Source organism: Heterodontus francisci, unplaced genomic scaffold, assembly GCF_036365525.1.
Source record: "Heterodontus francisci isolate sHetFra1 unplaced genomic scaffold, sHetFra1.hap1 HAP1_SCAFFOLD_1061, whole genome shotgun sequence".
Lineage (NCBI taxonomy): Eukaryota > Metazoa > Chordata > Chondrichthyes > Heterodontiformes > Heterodontidae > Heterodontus > Heterodontus francisci.
The window spans coordinates 95,561-114,577 of record NW_027141214.1 but is presented as its reverse complement, the minus strand read 5'-3'; the positions used below and the strand labels follow the sequence as shown (position 1 = coordinate 114,577).

Genomic DNA, 19,017 nt, shown 5'->3' with positions numbered 1-19,017 from the left:
CAATCCCAATGGTCAAAACCCCTTGCCATTCACTCCCAGTGTGCACAATCCCAATGGACCCAAACCCCTTCCCCTCACTCCCACTGTCCACAATCCCAATGGACCCAAACCCCTTCACCTCACTCCCAGTGTCCACAATCCCAATGGATCCAAACCCCTTCCCGTTCACTCCCACTGTCCACAACCCCAATGGACCCAAACCCCTTCCCGTTCACTCCCACTGTCCACAATCCCAATGGACCAAAACCCCTTCCCCTCACTCCCAGTGTCCACAATCCCAATGGACCCAAACCCCTTCCAATTCACTCCCACTGTCCACAATCCCAATGGACCCAAACCCCTTCCCATTCACTCCCACTGTCCACAATCCCAATGGTCCAAAACCCCTTCCCCTCACTCCCAGTGTACACAACCCCAATGGACCCAAACCCCTTCCCCTCACTCCCAGTGTCCACAACCCCAATGGACCCAAACCCCTTCCCCTCACTCCCACTGTCCACAATCCCAATGGACCCAAACCCCTTCCCCTCACTCCCAGTGTCCACAACCCCAATGGACCCAAACCCCTTCCCCTCACTCCCACTGTCCACAATCCCAATGGACCCAAACCCCTTCCCCTCACTCCCAGTGTCCACAACCCCAATGGACCCAAACCCCTTCCCCTCACTCCCACTGTCCACAATCCCAATGGACCCAAACCCCTTCCCCTCACTCCCACTGTCCACAATCCCAATGGACCCAAACCCCTTCCCCTCACTCCCACTGTCCACAATCCCAATGGACCCAAACCCCTTCCCATTCACTCCCACTGTCCACAATCCCAATAGACCCAAACCCCTTCCCCTCACTCCCACTGTCCACAATCCCAATGGACCCAAACCCCTTCCCATTCACTCCCACTGTCCACAATCCCAATGGTCCAAAACCACTTCCCATTCACACCCACTGTCCACAATCCCAATGGACCCAAACCCCTTCCCCTCACTCCCAGTGTCCACAACCCCAATGGACCCAAACCCCTTCCCCTCTCTCCCACTGTCCACAATCCCAATGGACCCAAACCCCTTCCCCTCACTCCCACTGTCCACAATCCCAATGGACCCAAACCCCTTCCCCTCACTCCCACTGTCCACAATCCCAATGGACCCAAACCCCTTCCCATTCACTCCCACTGTCCACAATCCCAATAGACCCAAACCCCTTCCCCTCACTCCCACTGTCCACAATCCCAATGGACCCAAACCCCTTCCCATTCACTCCCACTGTCCACAATCCCAATAGACCCAAACCCCTTCCCATTCACTCCCACTGTCCACAATCCCAATGGACCCAAACCCCTTCCCCTCACTCCCAGTGTCCACAATCCCAATGGACCCAAACCCCTTCCCATTCACTCCCACTGTCCACAATCCCAATGGACCCAAACCCCTTCCCATTCACTCCCACTGTCCACAATCCCAATGCACCTAAACCCCTTCCCATTCACTCCCACTGTCCACAATCCCAATAGACCCAAACCCCTTCCCATTCACTCCCACTGTCCACAATCCCAATGGACCCAAACCCCTTCCCCTCACTCCCAGTGTCCACAATCCCAATGGACCCAAACCCATTCCCATTCACTCCCACTGTCCACAATCCCAATGGTCCAAAACCACTTCCCGTTCACTCCCACTGTCCACAATCCCAATGGACCCAAACCCCTTCCCATTCACTCCCACTGTCCACAATCCCAATGGACCCAAACCCCTTCCCCTCACTCCCAGTGTCCACAATCCCAATGGACCCAAACCCCTTCCCATTCACTCCCACTGTCCACAATCCCAATGGACCCAAACCCCTTCCCCTCACTCCCAGTGTACACAATCCCAATGGACCCAAACCCCTTCCCCTCACTCCCAGTGTGCACAATCCCAATGGATCCAAACCCCTTCCCATTCACTCCCACTGTCCACAATCCCAATGGACCCAAACCCCTTCCCCTCACTCCCAGTGTACACAATCCCAATGGACCCAAACCCCTTCCCCTCACTCCCAGTGTGCACAATCCCAATGGATCCAAACCCCTTCCCATTCACTCCCACTGTACACAATCCCAATGGACCCAAACCCCTTCCCCTCACTCCCACTGTCCACAATCCCAGTGGACCCGAACCCCTTCCCATTCACTCTCACTGTCCACAATCCCAATGGACCAAAAACCCTTCCCGTTCACTCCCACTGTCCACAATCCCAATGGACCCAAACCCCTTCCCCTCACTCCCTGTGTGCACAATCCCAATGGATCCAAACCCCTTCCCCTCACTCCCACTGTCCACAATCCCAATGGATCCAAACCCCTTCCCATTCACTCCCACTGTCCACAATGCCAATGGACCCAAACCCCTTCACCTCACTCCCAGTGTGCACAATCCCAATGGATCCAAACCCCTTCCCATTCACTCCCACTGTCCACAATGCCAAAGGACCCAAACCCCTTCCCCTCACTCCCAGTGTGCACAATCCCAATGGATCCAAACCACTTCCCGTTCACTCCCACTGTACACAATCCCAATGGACCCAAACCCCTTCCCGTTCATTCCCACTGTACACGATCCCAAAGGACCCAAACCCCCTCCCGTTTCCTCCAACTGTCCACAATCCCGATGGACTAAAACACTTTCCAATTCATTCCCACTGTCCACAATCCCAATGGATCCAAATGGATCCAAGTCCCTACCCGTTCATTCCCATTGTACACAATCCCAATAGATCCAACCCCTTCCCGTTCATACCCTGTGACCACAATCCCATTGGACCCAAACCCCTTCCCGTTCACTCCCACCATCCACAATCCCTATGGACCCAATCCCCTTCCCATTCACTCCCACCGTCCACAATCGGTATGGACCCAAATCCCTTCCCATGCACTCCCATTGCACACAATCCCAATGGACCCAAACCCCTTCCCGCTCACTCCCACTGTCCACAATCCCAATGGACCCGAGACCCATCCCATTCATTCCCACTGTCCACAATTCCAATGGACCCGAACCCCAGCCCATTTATTTCGACTGTCCACAATCCCACTGGACCTGAACCCCTTCCCATTCATTCCCACTTTCCACAATCCCAATGGATCTCAACCCCCTCCCATTCATTCCCACTGTCCACAATCCCAAAGGCTCCGAACTCCTTCCCATTCCTTCCCGCTGTCCACAATCCCAATGGACCCAAACCCCTTCCCGTTTATTCCGACTGTCCACAATCCCAATGGACCCGAACCCCATCCCATTCACTCCCACTGTCCACAATCCCAATGGACCCCAAACCCTTCCCGTTTATTCCAACTGTCCACAATCCCAATGGATCCGAACTCCTTCTCGTTCTTTCCCACCATCCACAGTCCCAATGGACCCAAACCTATTCCCGTTCACTCCCACCATCCACAATCCCAATGGACCCGAACCCCTTCCCAGTCTCAATTTCTAAATGCTCGGAATTGTATGATAGACCATTTCCTGCCTCTGTCTGGGCCTGGACATGATCCCAGATTCCAGAGGGTGAATTCAGTGTCGAACCCAGTAAGCTACCCTGTCTCCTGAATCCACCAGCAGAGACTGGGACCCATAACCTGCCCATGCTGATCTCCTTTCCCTCTGAATCTCCGAATGGGATAAAGACACGTACCGCTTCCTCTCGTCCTTCCTCTCGTCCTTCCTCTCGTCCTTCCTCTCGTCCTTCCTCTCGTTCTTCCTCATCGACATCTCCCTGTTGCTTCTTCCTGATGGGGGTGGAAGAGTATGGGGGTGGGGTTAGTGTAGGGCAGAGCCCAGAGTTATTAACCTGAGTGGACACCCTGGCATACAGATTACACTCCGTGAGGTCAGGAGAATGAGTGTTGTAAGGCCGATCCCAGCTGAGGAGCAGTGGGTCTGGAAAGCATGGGTGAGAATTGAGAACATGATAGGGGTCGGTTACTGGGGTGGGAGAGCCACCGGGCTTGAGACTTAACCCGAAACCATTCACGATCTGAATGAAGGCCCTGGGCTGGTGGATTGTTTTTCTTTATTCATTCAGGGATGTGGGCAACACTGGCCAGACCAGCATTTCTTGCCCATCCCTCATTGCCCTTGAGAAGGTGGTGGTGAGCTGCCTTCTTGAACCGCTGCAGTCCGTGTGGGGTAGGTACACCCACAGTGCGGTGAGGAAGGGAGTTCCAGGATTTTGACCCAGCGACAGTGAAGGAACGGCCGATATAGTTCCAAATCAGGATGGTGTGTGACTTGGAGGGGAACTTGCAGGTGGTGGTGTTCCCATGCATCTGCTTCCCTTGTCCTTCTAGTTGGTAGAGGTCGCAGGTTTGGAAGGAGCTGTCTAAGGAGCCTTGGTGCGTTGCTGCAGTGCATCTTGTAGATGGTACACACTGCTGTCACTGTGCGTCGGTGGTGGAGGGAGTGAATGTTTGTAGATGGGGTGCCAATCAAGCGGGCTGCTTTGTCCCGGACGGTGTCGAGCTTCCTGAGTGTTATTGGAGCTGCACCCATCCAGGCAAGTGGAGAGTATTCCATCACATTCCTGACTTGTGCCTTGTAGATGGTGGACAGGCTTTGGGGAGTCAGGAGGTGAGTTACTCACCACAGGATTCCCAGCCTCTGACCTGCTCTTGTAGTCACAGTATTTATATGGCTGGTCCAGTTCAGTTTCTGGTCAATGGTAACCCCCAGGATGTTGATAGTGGGGGATTCTGCGATGGTAATGCCATTGAATGTCAAGGGGAGATGGTTAGATTCTCTCTTGTTGGAGATGGTCATTGCCTGGCACTTGTGTGGCGCGAATGTTACTTGCCACTTATCAGCCCAAGCCTGGATATTGTCCAAGTCTTGCTGCATTTCTACACGGACTGCTTCAGTATCTGAGGAGTCGCGAATGGTGCTGAACATTGTGTAATCATCAGCGAACATCCCCACTTCTGACCTTATGATTGAAGGAAGGTCATTGATGAAGCAGCTGGAGATGGTTGGGTCTAGGACACTACCCTGAGGAACTCCTGCAGTGATGTCCTGGAGCTCAGATGATTGACCTCCAACAACCACAACCATCTTCCTTTGCACTAGGTATGATTCCAACCAGCGGAGAGTTTTCCCCCTGATTCCCATTGACTCCAGTTTTGCTTGGGCTCCTTGATGCCATACTCGGTCAAATGCTGCCTTGGTGTCAAGGGCAGTCACTCTCACCTCACCTCTTGAGTTCAGCTCTTTTGTCCATGTTTGAACCAAGGCTGTAATCAGGTCAGGAGCTGAGTGGACAAGTCTGGGTGACAAATGTTCAGGAATTGGAGAGGGTGCAGAGGAGATTGAATCGGGGTATGTTACTACCGAGTTTCATTCCTCCACTGACTCTGTTATGTGTCGAGAGGTGAGAATCTTTCCTCCGAGTTAATCGGTGAGACAAAGGGGAAATATACTCACGCGGACTTCAATCTCCGTTTGGAGCCCTTCAATTTGCGTTTGGCCGCGGGATCTTTGCTGTCTTCCACTTCTTTCTCCTTCGACTATGGTTATAAAGGCAAAATGAAAAAAATACACAAAGCCAAATAGCAGAGGAGCCAAACCCCTTCCCATTCATTCCCACTGTCCACAGTCCCAATGGACCCAAACCCCTTCCCCTCACTCCCACTGTCCACAATCCCAATGGATCCAAACCCCTTCCCGTTCACTCCCACTGTCCACAATCCCAATGGACCCAAACCCCTTCCCCTCACTCCCACTGTCCACAATCCCAATGGATCCAAACCCCTTCCCGTTCACTCCCACTGTCCACAGTCCCAATGGACCCAAACCCCTTCCCCTCACTCCCACTGTCCACAATCCCAATGGATCCAAACCCCTTCCCGTTCACTCCCACTGTCCACAATCCCAATGGACCCAAACCCCTTCCCCTCACTCCCACTGTCCACAATCCCAATGGATCCAAACCCCTTCCCCTCACTCCCACTGTCCACAATCCCAATGGATCCAAACCCCTTCCCGTTCACTCCCACTGTCCACAATCCCAATGGACCCAAACCCCTTCCCCTCACTCCCACTGTCCACAATCCCAATGGACCCAAACCCCTTCCCCTCACTCCCACTGTCCACAATCCCAATGGACCCAAACCCCTTCCCCTCACTCCCACTGTCCACAATCCCAATGGATCCAAACCCCTTCCCCTCACTCCCAGTGTGCACAATCCCAATGGACCCAAACCCCTTCCCGTTCACTCCCACTGTCCACAATCCCAATGGTTCAAAACCCCTTCCCGTTCACTCCCACTGTCCACAATCGCAATGGACCCAAACCCCTTCCCGTTCACTCCCACTGTCCAGAATCCCAATGGACCCAAACCCCTTCACGTTCACTTCCACAGTCCACAATCCCAATGGTTCAAAACCCCTTCCCGTTCACTCCCACTGTCCACAATCCCAATGGACCAAAAACCCTTCCCGTTCATTCCCACTGTCCACAATCCCAATGGACCAAAACCCCTTCCCGTTCACTCCCACTGTCCACAATCCCAATGGACCCAAACCCCTTCCCGTTCATTCCCACTGTCCACAATCCCGATGGACGCGAACCCCTTCCCGCTCACTCCCACTGTCCACAATCCCAATGGACACAAACCCCTTTCCGTTCACTCCCACTGTCCACAATCCCAATGGACACAAACCCCTTCCCGTTCACTCCCACTGTCCACAATCCCAATGGTTCAAAACCCCTTCCCGCTCACTCCCACTGTAGACAATCCCAATGGTTCAAAACCCCTTCCCGTTCACTCCCACTGTCCACGATCCCAATGGTTCAAAACCCCTTCCCGCTCACTCCCACTGTCCACAATCCCAATGGTTCAAAACCCCTTCCCGTTCACTCCCACTGTCCACGATCCCAATGGTTCAAAACCCCTTCCCGTTCACTCCCACTGTCCACAATCCCAATGGTCCAAAACCCCTTCCCGTTCACTCCCACTGTCCACAATCCCAATGGTTCAAAACCCCTTCCCGTTCACTCCCACTGTCCACAATCGCAATGGACCCAAACCCCTTCCCGTTCACTCCCACTGTCCAGAATCCCAATGGACCCAAACCCCTTCACGTTCACTCCCACAGTCCACAATCCCAATGGTTCAAAACCCCTTCCCGTTCACTCCCACTGTCCACAATCCCAATGGACCAAAAACCCTTCCCGTTCACTCCCACTGTCCGCAATCCTAATGGACCCAAACCCCTTCCCGTTCACTCCCACTGTCCACAATCGCAATGGACCCAAACCCCTTCCCGTTCACTCCCACTGTCCAGAATCCCAATGGACCCAAACCCCTTCACGTTCACTCCCACAGTCCACAATCCCAATGGTTCAAAACCCCTTCCCGTTCACTCCCACTGTCCACAATCCCGATGGACCCGAACCCCTTCCCGCTCACTCCCACTGTCCACAATCCCAATGGACACAAACCCCTTCCCGTTCACTCCCACTGTCCACAATCCCAATGGTTCAAAACCCCTTCCCGCTCACTCCCACTGTCCACAATCCCAATGGTTCAAAACCCCTTCCCGTTCACTCCCACTGTCCACAATCCCAATGGTTCAAAACCCCTTCCCGTTCACTCCCACTGTCCACGATCCCAATGGTTCAAAACCCCTTCCCGCTCACTCCCACTGTCCACAATCCCAATGGTTCAAAACCCCTTCCCGCTCACTCCCACTGTCCACAATCCCAATGGTCCAAAACCCCTTCCTATTCACTCCCATTGTACACAATCCCAATGGTTCAAAACCCCTTCCCGCTCACTCCCACTGTCCACAATCCCAATGGTTCAAAACCCCTTCCCGTTCGCTCCCACTGTCCACAATCCCAATGGTCCAAAACCCCTTCCCGCTCACTCCCACTGTCCACAATCCCAATGCTTCAAAACCCCTTCCCGCTCACTCCCACTGTCCACAATGCCAATGGTTCAAAACCCCTTCCCGTTCATTCCCACTGTCCACAATCCCAATGGTTCAAAACCCCTTCCCGCTCTCTCCCATTGTGCACAATCCCAATGTTTCAAAACCCCTTCCCGTTCACTCCCACTGTCCACAATCCCAATGGTTCAAAACCCCATCCCGCTCACTCCCACTGTCCACAATCCCAATGGTTCAAAACCCCTTCCCGCTCACTCCCACTGTCCACAATCCCAATGGTTCAAAACCCCTTTCCGTTCACTCCCACTGTCCACAATCCCAATGGTTCAAAACCCCTTCCCGCTCACTCCCACTGTCCACAATCCCAATGGTTCAAAACCCCTTCCCGCTCACTCCCATTGTACACAATCCCAATGGTTCAAAACCCCTTCCCTTTCACTCCCACTGTCCACAATCCCAATGGTTCAAAACCCCTTCCCGTTCATTCCCACTGTCCACAATCCCAATGGTTCAAAACCCCTTCCTGCTCACTCCCACTGTCCACAATCCGATTGGTCCAAAACCCCTTCCCGTTCACTCCCACTGTCCACAAACCCAATGGTCCAAAACCCCTTCCCGTTCACTCCCACTGTCCACAATCCAATGGTTCAAAACCCCTTCCCGTTCATTCCCACTGTCCACAATCCCAATGGTCCAAAACCCCTTCCCGTTCACTCCCACTGTCCACAATCCGATTGGTCCAAAACCCCTTCCCGTTCACTCCCACTGTCCACAATCCGAATGGTTCAAAACCCCTTCCCGCTCACTCCCACTGTCCACAATCCCAATGGTTCAAAACCCCTTCCCGTTCACTCCCACTGTCCACAATCCCAATGGCCCAAAACCCCTTCCCGTTCACTCCCACTGTCCACAATCCAATGGTTCAAAACCCCTTCCCGTTCACTCCCACTGTCGACAATCCCAATGGACCCAAACCTATTCCCGTTCACTCCCATTGTTCACAATCCCAATGGACCCAAAACCCCTTCCCGTTCACTCCCACTGTACACAATCCCAATGGACCCAAACCTATTCCCGTTCACTCCCACTGTGCACAATCCCAATGGACCCAAACCTATTCCCGTTCACTCCCACTGTCCACAATCCAATGGTCCAAAACCCCTTCCCGTTCACTCAAACTGTACACAATCCCAATGGACCCAAATCTATTCCCGTTCACTCCCACTGCCCACAATCCAATGGTCCAAAACCCCTTCCCGTTCACTCAAACTGTACACAATCCCAATGGACCCAAACCTATTCCCGTTCACTCCCACTGTCCACAATCCCAATGGACCCAAACACCTTCCCGTTCACTCAAACTGTACACAATCCCAATGGACCCAAACCTATTCCCGTTCACTCCCACTGTACACAATCCCAATGGACCCAAACCTATTCCCGTTCACTCCCACTGTCCACAATCCAATGGTTCAAAACCCCTTCCCGTTCACTCCCACTGTCCACAATCCCAATGGTTCAAAATCCCTTCCCGCTCACTCCCACTGTCCACAATCCCAATGGTCCAAAACCCCTTCCCGTTCACTCCCACTGTCCACAATCCCAATGGTTCAAAACCCCTTCCCGTTCATTCCCACTGCCCACAATCCCAATGGTTCAAAACTCCTTCCAGTTCACTCCCACTGTCCACAATCCCAATGGTTCAAAACCCCTTCCCGTTCACTCCCACTGTCCACAATCCCAATTGTTCAAAACCACTTCCCGTTCATTCCCACTGTCCACAATCCCAATGGTTCAAAACCCCTTCCCGTTCATTCCCACTGTCCACAATCCCAATGGTTCAAAACCCCTTCCCGTTCATTCCCACTGTCCACAATCCCAATGGTTCAAAACCCCTTCCCGTTCATTCCCACTGTCCACAATCCCAATGGTTCAAAACCCCTTCCCGTTCATTCCCACTGTCCACAATCCCAATGGTTCAAAACCCCTTCCCGTTCATTCCCACTGTCCACAATCCCAATGGTTCAAAACCCCTTCCCGTTCACTCCCAATGTCCACAATCCGATTGGTCCAAAACCCCTTTCCGTTCACTCCCACTGTCCACAATCCGATTGGTCCAAAACCCCTTTCCGTTCACTCCCACTGTCCACAATCCCAATGGTCCAAAACCCCTTTCCGTTCACTCCCACTGTCCACAATCCCAATGGTTCAAAACTCCTTCCCGCTCACTCCCACTGTCCACAATCCAATGGTTCAAAACCCTTCCCGTTCACTCCCACTGTCCACAATCCCAATGGTTCAAAACCCCTTCCCGCTCACTCCCACTGTCCCAATGCCAATGGTTCAAAACCCCTTCCCGCTCACTCCCACTGTCCACAATCCCAATGGTTCAAAACCCCTTCCCGTTCATTCCCACTGTCCACAATCCCAATGGTTCAAAACCCCTTCCCGTTCACTCCCACTGTCCACAATCCCAATGGTTCAAAACCCCTTCCCGTTCACTCCCACTGTCCACAATCCCAATGGTCCAAAACCCCTTCCCGTTCACTCCCACTGTCCACAATCCCAATGGTTCAAAACCCCTTCCCGTTCACTCCCACCATACACAATGCCAATGGACCCAAACCCCTTCCCGTTCACTCCCACTGTAACAATCCCAATGGTTCAAAACCCCTTCCCGCTCACTGCCACTGTCCACAATCCCAATGGTTCAAAACCCCTTCCCGTTCATTCCCACTGTCCACAATCCCAATGGTCCAAACCCCCTTCCCGTTCACTCCCACTGTCCACAATCCCAATGGTTCAAAACCCCTTCCCGTTCACTCCCACTGTCCACAATACCAATGGTTCAAAACCCCTTCCCGTTCATTCCCGCTGTCCACAATCCCAATGGTTCAAAACCCCTTCCCGTTCATTCCCACTGTCCACAATCCCATTGGTTCAAAACCCCTTCCCGTTCACTCCCACTGTCCACAATCCCAATGGACCCAAACCCCTTCCCGTTCACTCCCACTGTCCACAATCCCAATGGTCCAAAACCCCTTCCTGTTCACTCCCACCGTCCACAATCCCAATGGACCCAAACCCCTTCCCGTTCACTCCCACTGTACACAATCCCAATGGACCCAAACCTATTCCCGTTTACTCCAATTGTTCACAATCCCAATGGACCCAAAACTCCTTCCCGTTCACTCCCACTGTCCACAATCCCAATGGTTCAAAACCCCTTCCCGCTCACTCCCACTGTCCACAATCCCAATGGTTCAAAACCCCTTTCCGTTCACTCCCACTGTCAACAATCCCAATGGACCCAAACCCCTTCCCGTTCACTCCCAATGTCCACAATCCGATTGGTCCAAAACCCCTTTCCGTTCACTCCCACTGTCAACAATCCCAATGGACCCAAACCCCTTCCCGTTCACTCCCACTGTCCACAATCCCGAAGGTTCAAAACCCCTTCCCGTTCACTCCCACTGTCCACAATCCAATGGTTCAAAACCCCTTCCCGTTCACTCCCACTGTCCACAATCCCAATGGTTCAAAACCCCTTCCAGCTCACTCCCACTGTCCACAATCCCTATGGTTCAAAACCCCTTCCCGTTCACTCCCACTGACCACAATCCCAATTGTTCAAAACCCCTTCCCGTTCATTCCCACTGTCCACAATCCCAATGGTTCAAAACCCCTTCCCGTTCACTCCCACTGTCCACAATCCCAATGGTTCAAAACCCCTTCCCGTTCATTCCCACTGTCCACAATCCCAATGGTTCAAAACCCCTTCCAGTTCATTCCCACTGTCCACAATCCCAATGGTTCAAAACCCCTTTCCGTTCATTCCCACTGTCCACAATCCCAATGGTTCAAATCCCCTTCCCGTTCATTCCCACTGACCACAATCCCAATGGTTCAAAACCCCTTCCCGTTCACTCCCAATGTCCACAATCCGATTGGTCCAAAACCCCTTTCCGTTCACTCCCAATGTCCACAATCCGATTGGTCCAAAACCCCTTTCCTTTCACTCCCACTGTCCACAATCCAATGGTTCTAACCCCTTCCCGTTCACTCCCACTGTCCACAATCCGATTGGTCCAAAACCCCTTTCCGTTCACTCCCACTGTCCACAATCCCAATGGTCCAAAACCCCTTCCCGTTCACTCCCACTGTCCACAATCCCAATGGTCCAAAACCCCTTCCCGTTCACTCCCACTGTCAACAATCCCAATGGTTCAAAACCCCTTCCCGTTCACTCCCACCATACACAATGCCAATGGACCCAAACCCCTTCCCGTTCACTCCCACTGTCCACAATCCCAATGGTTCAAAACCCCTTCCCGCTCACTGCCACTGTCCACAATCCCAATGGTTCAAAACCCCTTCCCGTTCATTCCCACTGTCCACAATCCCAATGGTCCAAAACCCCTTCCCGTTCACTCCCACTGTCCACAATCCCAATGGTTCAAAACCCCTTCCCGTTCACTCCCGCTGTCCACAATCCCAATGGTTCAAAACACCTTCCCGTTCATTCCCACTGTCCACAATCCCATTGGTGCAAAACCCCTTCCAGTTCACTCCCACTGTCCACAATCCCAATGGACCCAAACCCCTTCCCGTTCACTCCCACTGTCCACAATCCCAATGGTCCAAAACCAATTCCCGTTCACTCCCACTGTCCACAATCCCAATGGACCCAAACCCCTTCCCGTTCACTCCCACTGTCCACAATCCCAATGGTCCAAAACCAATTCCCGTTCACTCCCACTGTACACAATCCCAATGGACCCAAACCTATTCCCGTTCACTCCCACTGTCCACAATCCCAATGGTTCAAAACCCCTTCCCGCTCACTCCCACTGTCCACAATCCCAATGGTTCAAAACCCCTTTCCGTTCACTCCAACTGTCAACAATCCCAATGGACCCAAACCCCTTCCCGTTCACTCCCAATGTCCACAATCCGATTGGTCCAAAACCCCTTTCCGTTCACTCCCACTGTCAACAATCCCAATGGACCCAAACCCCTTCCCGTTCACTCCCACTGTCCACAATCCCGAAGGTTCAAAACCCCTTTCCGTTCACTCCCACTGTCCACAATCCAATGGTTCAAAACCCCTTCCCGTTCACTCCCAATGTCCACAATCCGATTGGTCCAAAACCCCTTCCCGGACACTCACACTGTCCACAATCCCAATGGTTCAAAACCCCTTCCCGTTCACTCCCACTGTCCACAATCCCAATGGTTCAAAACCCCTTCCCGTTCACTCCCACTGTCCACAATCCCAATGGTTCAAAACCCCTTCCCGTTCATTCCCACTGTCCACAATCCCAATGGTTCAAAACCCCTTCCCGTTTATTCCCACTGTCCACAATCACAATGGTCCACAACCCCTTCCCATTCACTCCCACTGTCCACAATCTCAATGGTTCAAAACCCCTTCCCGTTCACTCCCACTGTCCACAATCCCAATGGTTCAAAACTCCTTCCCGTTCATTCCCACTGTCCACAATCCCAATGGTTCAAAACCCCTTCCCGTTCACTCCCACTGTCCACAATCCCAATGGTTCAAAACCCCTTCCCGTTCACTCCCACTGTCCACAATCCAATGGTTCAAAACCCCTTCCCGTTCACTCCCTCTGTCCAATATCCAATGGTTCAAAACCCCTTCCCGTTCACTCCCACTGTCCACAATCCCAATGGTTCAAAACCCCTTCCCGTTTACTCCTTTTGTCCACAATCCCAATGGACCCAAACCCCTTCCCGTTCACTCCCACAGTCCACAATCCCAATGGACCCAAACCCCTTCCCGTTCACTCCCACTGTCCACAATCCCAATGGTTCAAAACCCCTTCCCGCTCACTCCCACTGTCCACAATCCCAATGGTCCAAATCCCCTTCCCGTTCACTCCCACTGTCCACAAGCCCAATGAACCCAAACCCCTTCCCATTCACTCCCACTGTCCAGGATCCCAATGATCCAAAACCCCTTCCCGTTCACTCCCACTGTCCACAATCCCAATGGACCCAAACCCCTTCCCGTTCACTCCCACTGTCCACAAGCCCAATGAACCCAAATCCCTTCCTGTTCACTCCCACTGTCCACAATCCCAATGGTTCAAAACCCCTTCCCGCTCACTCCCACTGTCCACAATCCCAATGGTTCAAAACCCCTTCCCGCTCACTCCCACTGACCACAATCCCAATGGTTCAAAACCCCTTCCCGTTCATTCCCACTGTCCACAATCCCAATGGTTCAAAACCCCTTCCCGGTCATTCCCACTGTCCACAATCCCAATGGTTCAAAACCCCTTCCGGTCACTCCCACTGTCCACAATCCCAATGGTTTAAAACCCCTTCCCGTTCACTCCCACTGTCCACATTCCCAATGGTTCAAAGCCCCTTCCCGTTCATACCCACTGTCCACAATCCCAATGGTTCAAAACCCCTTCCCGTTCACTCCCACTGTCCACAAGCCAAATGAACCCAAATCCCTTCCTGTTCACTCCGACTGTCCACAATCCGATTGGTCCAAAACCCCTTCCCGTTCACTTCCACTGTCCACAATCCCAATGGTTCAAAACCCCTTCCCGCTCACTCCCACTGTCCACAATCCCAATGGTTCAAAACCCCTTCCCGCTCACTCCCACTGTCCACAATCCCAATGGTTCAAAACCCCTTCCCTTTCACTCCCACTGTCCACAATCCCAATGGTTCAAAACCCCTTCCCGCTCACTCCCATTGGACACAATCCCAATGGTTCAAAACCCCTTCCCTTTCACTCCCACTGTCCACAATCCCAATGGTTCAAATCCCCCTCCCGTTCACTCCCACTGTCCACAATCCGATTGGTCCAAAACCCCTTTCCGTTCACTCCCACTGTCCACAATCCGATTGGTCCAAAACCCCTTCCCTTTCTCTCCCACTGTACACAATCCCAATGGTTCAAAACCCCTTCCCGCTCACTCCCACTGTCCACAATCCAATGGTTCAAAACCCCTTCCCGTTCACTCCCACTGTCCACAATCCCAATGGTTCAAAACCCCTTCCCGTTCACTCCCACTGTCCACAATCCCAATGGTTCAAAACCCCTTTCCGTTCACTCCCACTGTCCACAATCCCAATGATTCAAAACCCCTTCCCGCTCACTCCCACTGTCCACAATCCGATTGGTCCAAAACCCCTTCCCTTTCACTCCCACTGTCCACAACCCCAATGGTTCAAAACCCCTTTCCGTTCACTCCCACTGTCCACAATCCCAATGGTTCAAAACCCCTTCCCGCTCACTCCCACTGTCCACAATCCCAATGGTTCAAAACTCCTTCCCGTTCACTCCCACTGTACACAATCCAATGGTTCAAAACCCCTTCCCGTTCACTCCCACTGTCCACAATCCGATTGGTCCAAAACCCCTTCCCTTTCACTCCCACTGTCCACAACCCCAATGGTTCAAAACCCTTTCCGTTCACTCCCACTGTCCACAATCCCAATGGTTCAAAACCCCTTCCCGCTCACTCCCACTGTCCACAATCCAATGGTTCAAAACCCCTTTCCGTTCACTCCCACTGTCAACAATCCCAATGGTCCAAAACCCCTTCCCGTTCACTCCCAATGTCCACAATCCGATTGGTCCAAAACCCCTTCCCGTTCACTCCCACTGTCCACAATCCCAATGGTCCAAAACCCCTTCCCGCTCACTCCCACTGTCCACAATCCAATGGTTCAAAACCCCTTCCCGTTCACTCCCACTGTCCACAATCCCAATGGACCCAAACCCCTTCCGTTCACTCCCACTGTCCACAATCCCAATGGTCCAAAACCCCTTCCCGTTCACTCCCAATGTCCACAATCCGATTGGTCCAAAATCCCTTCCCGTTCACTCCCACTGTCCACAATCCCAATGGTCCAAAACCCCTTCCCGTTCACTCCCACTGTCCACAATCCCAATGGTTCAAAACCCCTTCCCGTTCACTCCCACTGTCCACAATCCCAATGGACCCAAACCTATTCCCGTTCACTCCCATTGTTCACAATCCCAATGGACCCAAACCTATTCCCGTTCACTCCCATTGTTCACAATCCCAATGGACCCAAAACCCCTTCCCGTTCACTCCCACTGTACACAATCCCAATGGACCCAAACCTATTCCCGTTCACTCCCATTGTTCACAATCCAATGGTTCAAAACCACTTCCCGTTCACTCCCACTGTCCACAATCCCAATGGTTCAAAATCCCTTCCCGTTCACTCCCATTGTTCACAATCCAATGGTTCAAAACCACTTCCCGTTCACTCCCACTGTCCACAATCCCAATGGTTCAAAATCCCTTCCCGTTCACTCCCACTGTCCACAATCCCAATGGTCCAAAACCCCTTCCCGTTCACTCCCACTGTCCACAATCCCAATGGTTCAAAACCCCTTCCCGTTCACTCCCACTGTCCACAATCCCAATGGACCCAAACCTATTCCCGTTCACTCCCATTGTTCACAATCCCAATGGACCCAAAACCCCTTCCCGTTCACTCCCACTGTACACAATCCCAATGGTTCAAAACCACTTCCCGTTCACTCCCAATGTCCACAATCCCAATGGACCCAAAACCCCTTCCCGTTCACTCCCACTGTACACAATCCCAATGGTTCAAAACCACTTCCCGTTCACTCCCAATGTCCACAATCCAATGGTCCAAAACCCCTTCCCGTTCACTCCCACTGTCCACAATCCCAATGGTCCAACACCCCTTCCCGTTCACTCCCACTGCCCACAATCCAATTGGTCCAAAACCTCTTCCCGTTAACTCCCAGTGCACACAATCCCAATGGTTAGTAACCCCTTCCCGTTCACTCCCACTGTCCACAATCCCAATGGTTCAAAACCTCTTCCCGTTAACTCCCACTGTCCACAATCCCAATGGTTCAAATCCCCTTCCCGTTCTCTCCCACTGTCCACAATCCGATTGGTCCAAAACCAATTCCCGTTCACTCCCACTGTACACAATCCAATGGTTCAAAACCCCTTCCCGTTCTCTCCCACTGTACACAATCCCAATGGTTCAAATCCCCTTCCCATTCATTCCCACTGTCCACAATCCGATTGGTCCAAAACCACTTCACGTTCACTCCCACTGTCCACAATCCCAATGGTTCAAAACCCCTTCCCGCTCACTCCCACTGTACACAATCCCAATGGTTCAAAACCCCTTCCCGCTCACTCCCACTGTACACAATCCCAATGGTTCAAAACCCCTTCCCGCTCACTCCCACTGTCCACAATCCCAATGGTTCAAAACCCCTTCCCGTTCACTCCCAATGTCCACAATCCCAATGGTTCAAAACCCCTTCCCATTCACTCCCACTGTCCACAATCCCAATGGTCCAACACCCCTTCCCGTTCACTCCCACTGTCCACAATCCCAATGGTTCAAAACCTCTTCCCGTTAACTCCCACTGCACACAATCCCAATGGTTCAAAACCCCTTCCCGCTCACTCCCACTGTACATAATCCCAATGGTTCAAAACCCCTTCCCGTTCACTCCCACTGTCCACAATCCCAATGGTTCAAAACCCCTTCCCGTTCACTCCCACTGTCCACAATCCCAATGGTTCAAAACCTCTTCCCGTTAACTCCCACTGTCCACAATCCCAATGGTTCAAAACCCCTTCCCTCTCACTCCCACTGTCCACAATCCCAATGGTTCAAAACCCCTTCCCGTTCTCTCCCACTGTCCACAATCCGATTGGTCCAAAACCAATTCCCGTTCACTCCCACTGTACACAATCCAATGGTTCAAAACCCCTTCCCGTTCTCTCCCACTGTCCACAATCCCAATGGTTCAAAACCCCTTCCCGTTCACTCCCACTGTCCACAATCCGATTGATCCAAAACCCCTTCCCGTTCACTCCCACTGTCCACAATCCCAATGGTTCAAAACCCCTTCCCGTTCACTCCCACTGTCCACAATCCCAATGGACCCAAACCCCTTCCCGTTCACTCCCACTGTCCACAATCCCAATGGTTCAAAACCCCTTCCCGCTCACTCCCACTGTCCACAATCCCAATGGTTCAAAACCCCTTCCCGCTCACTCCCACTGTACACAATCCAATGGTTCAAAACCCCTTCCCGTTCACTCCCACTGTCCACAATCCCAATGGTTCAAAACCTCTTCCCGTTAACTCCCACTGTCCACAATCCCAATGGTTCAAAACCCCTTCCCGCTCACTCCCACTGTCCACAATCCCAATGGTCCAAAACCCCTTCCCGTTCACTCCCACTGTCCACAATCCCAATGGTTCAAAACTCCTTCCCGTTCACTCCCACTGTCCACAATCCCAATGGATCAAAACCCCTTCCCGTTCACTCCCACTGTCCACAATCCGATTGGTCCAAAACCAATTCCTGTTCACTCCCACTGTCCACAATCCCAATGGTTCAAAACCCCTTCCCGTTCACTCCCACTGTCCACAATCCCAATGGTTCAAAACCCCTTCCCCCTCACTCCCACTGTCCACAATCCCAATGGTTCAAAACCCCTTCCCACTCACTCCCACTGTCCACAATCCCAATGGTTTAAAACCCCTTCCCGCTCACTCCCACTGTACACAATCCAATGGTTCAAAACCCCTTCCCGTTCACTCCCACTGTCCACAATCCCAATGGTTCAAAACCTCTTCCCGTTAACTCCCAATGTCCACAATCCCAATGGTCCAAAACCCCTTCCCGCTCACTCCCACTGTACACAATCCCAATGGTTCAAAACCCCTTCCCGCTCACTCCCACTGTCCACAATCCCAATGGTTCAAAACCCCTTCCCGTTCACTCCCAATGTCCACAATCCCAATGGTTCAAAACCCCTTCCCGTTCACTCCCACTGTCCACAATCCCAATGGTCCAAAACCCATTCCCGTTCACTCCCACTTTCCACAATCCCAATGGTCCAAAACCCCTTCCCGTTCTCTCCCACTGTCCACAATCCCAATGGTTCAAAACCTCTTCCCGTTAACTCCCACTGTCCACAATCCCAATGGTTCAAAACCCCTTCCCGCTCACTCCCACTGTACACAATCCCAATGGTTCAAAACCCCTTCCCGCTCACTCCCACTGTCC

At 52.5% G+C, this 19,017-nt stretch overlaps 1 protein-coding gene across 1 annotated transcript in view; it reads right to left on the bottom strand.

Moving 5' to 3' along the window:
• The window catches only part of LOC137362474 (neurofilament heavy polypeptide-like), a 93,976-nt gene that overhangs the window by 15,963 nt on the left and 58,996 nt on the right, over positions 1–19,017 (bottom strand). Inside the window, exons 10-11 of the mRNA XM_068026850.1 lie at positions 5,451–5,533; positions 3,670–3,763 (exon numbers count right to left, since the gene is read on the bottom strand). Of these exons, the coding sequence (XP_067882951.1) occupies positions 3,670–3,763; positions 5,451–5,533 (177 nt within the window). The remainder of the gene's footprint in view (positions 1–3,669; positions 3,764–5,450; positions 5,534–19,017) is intronic.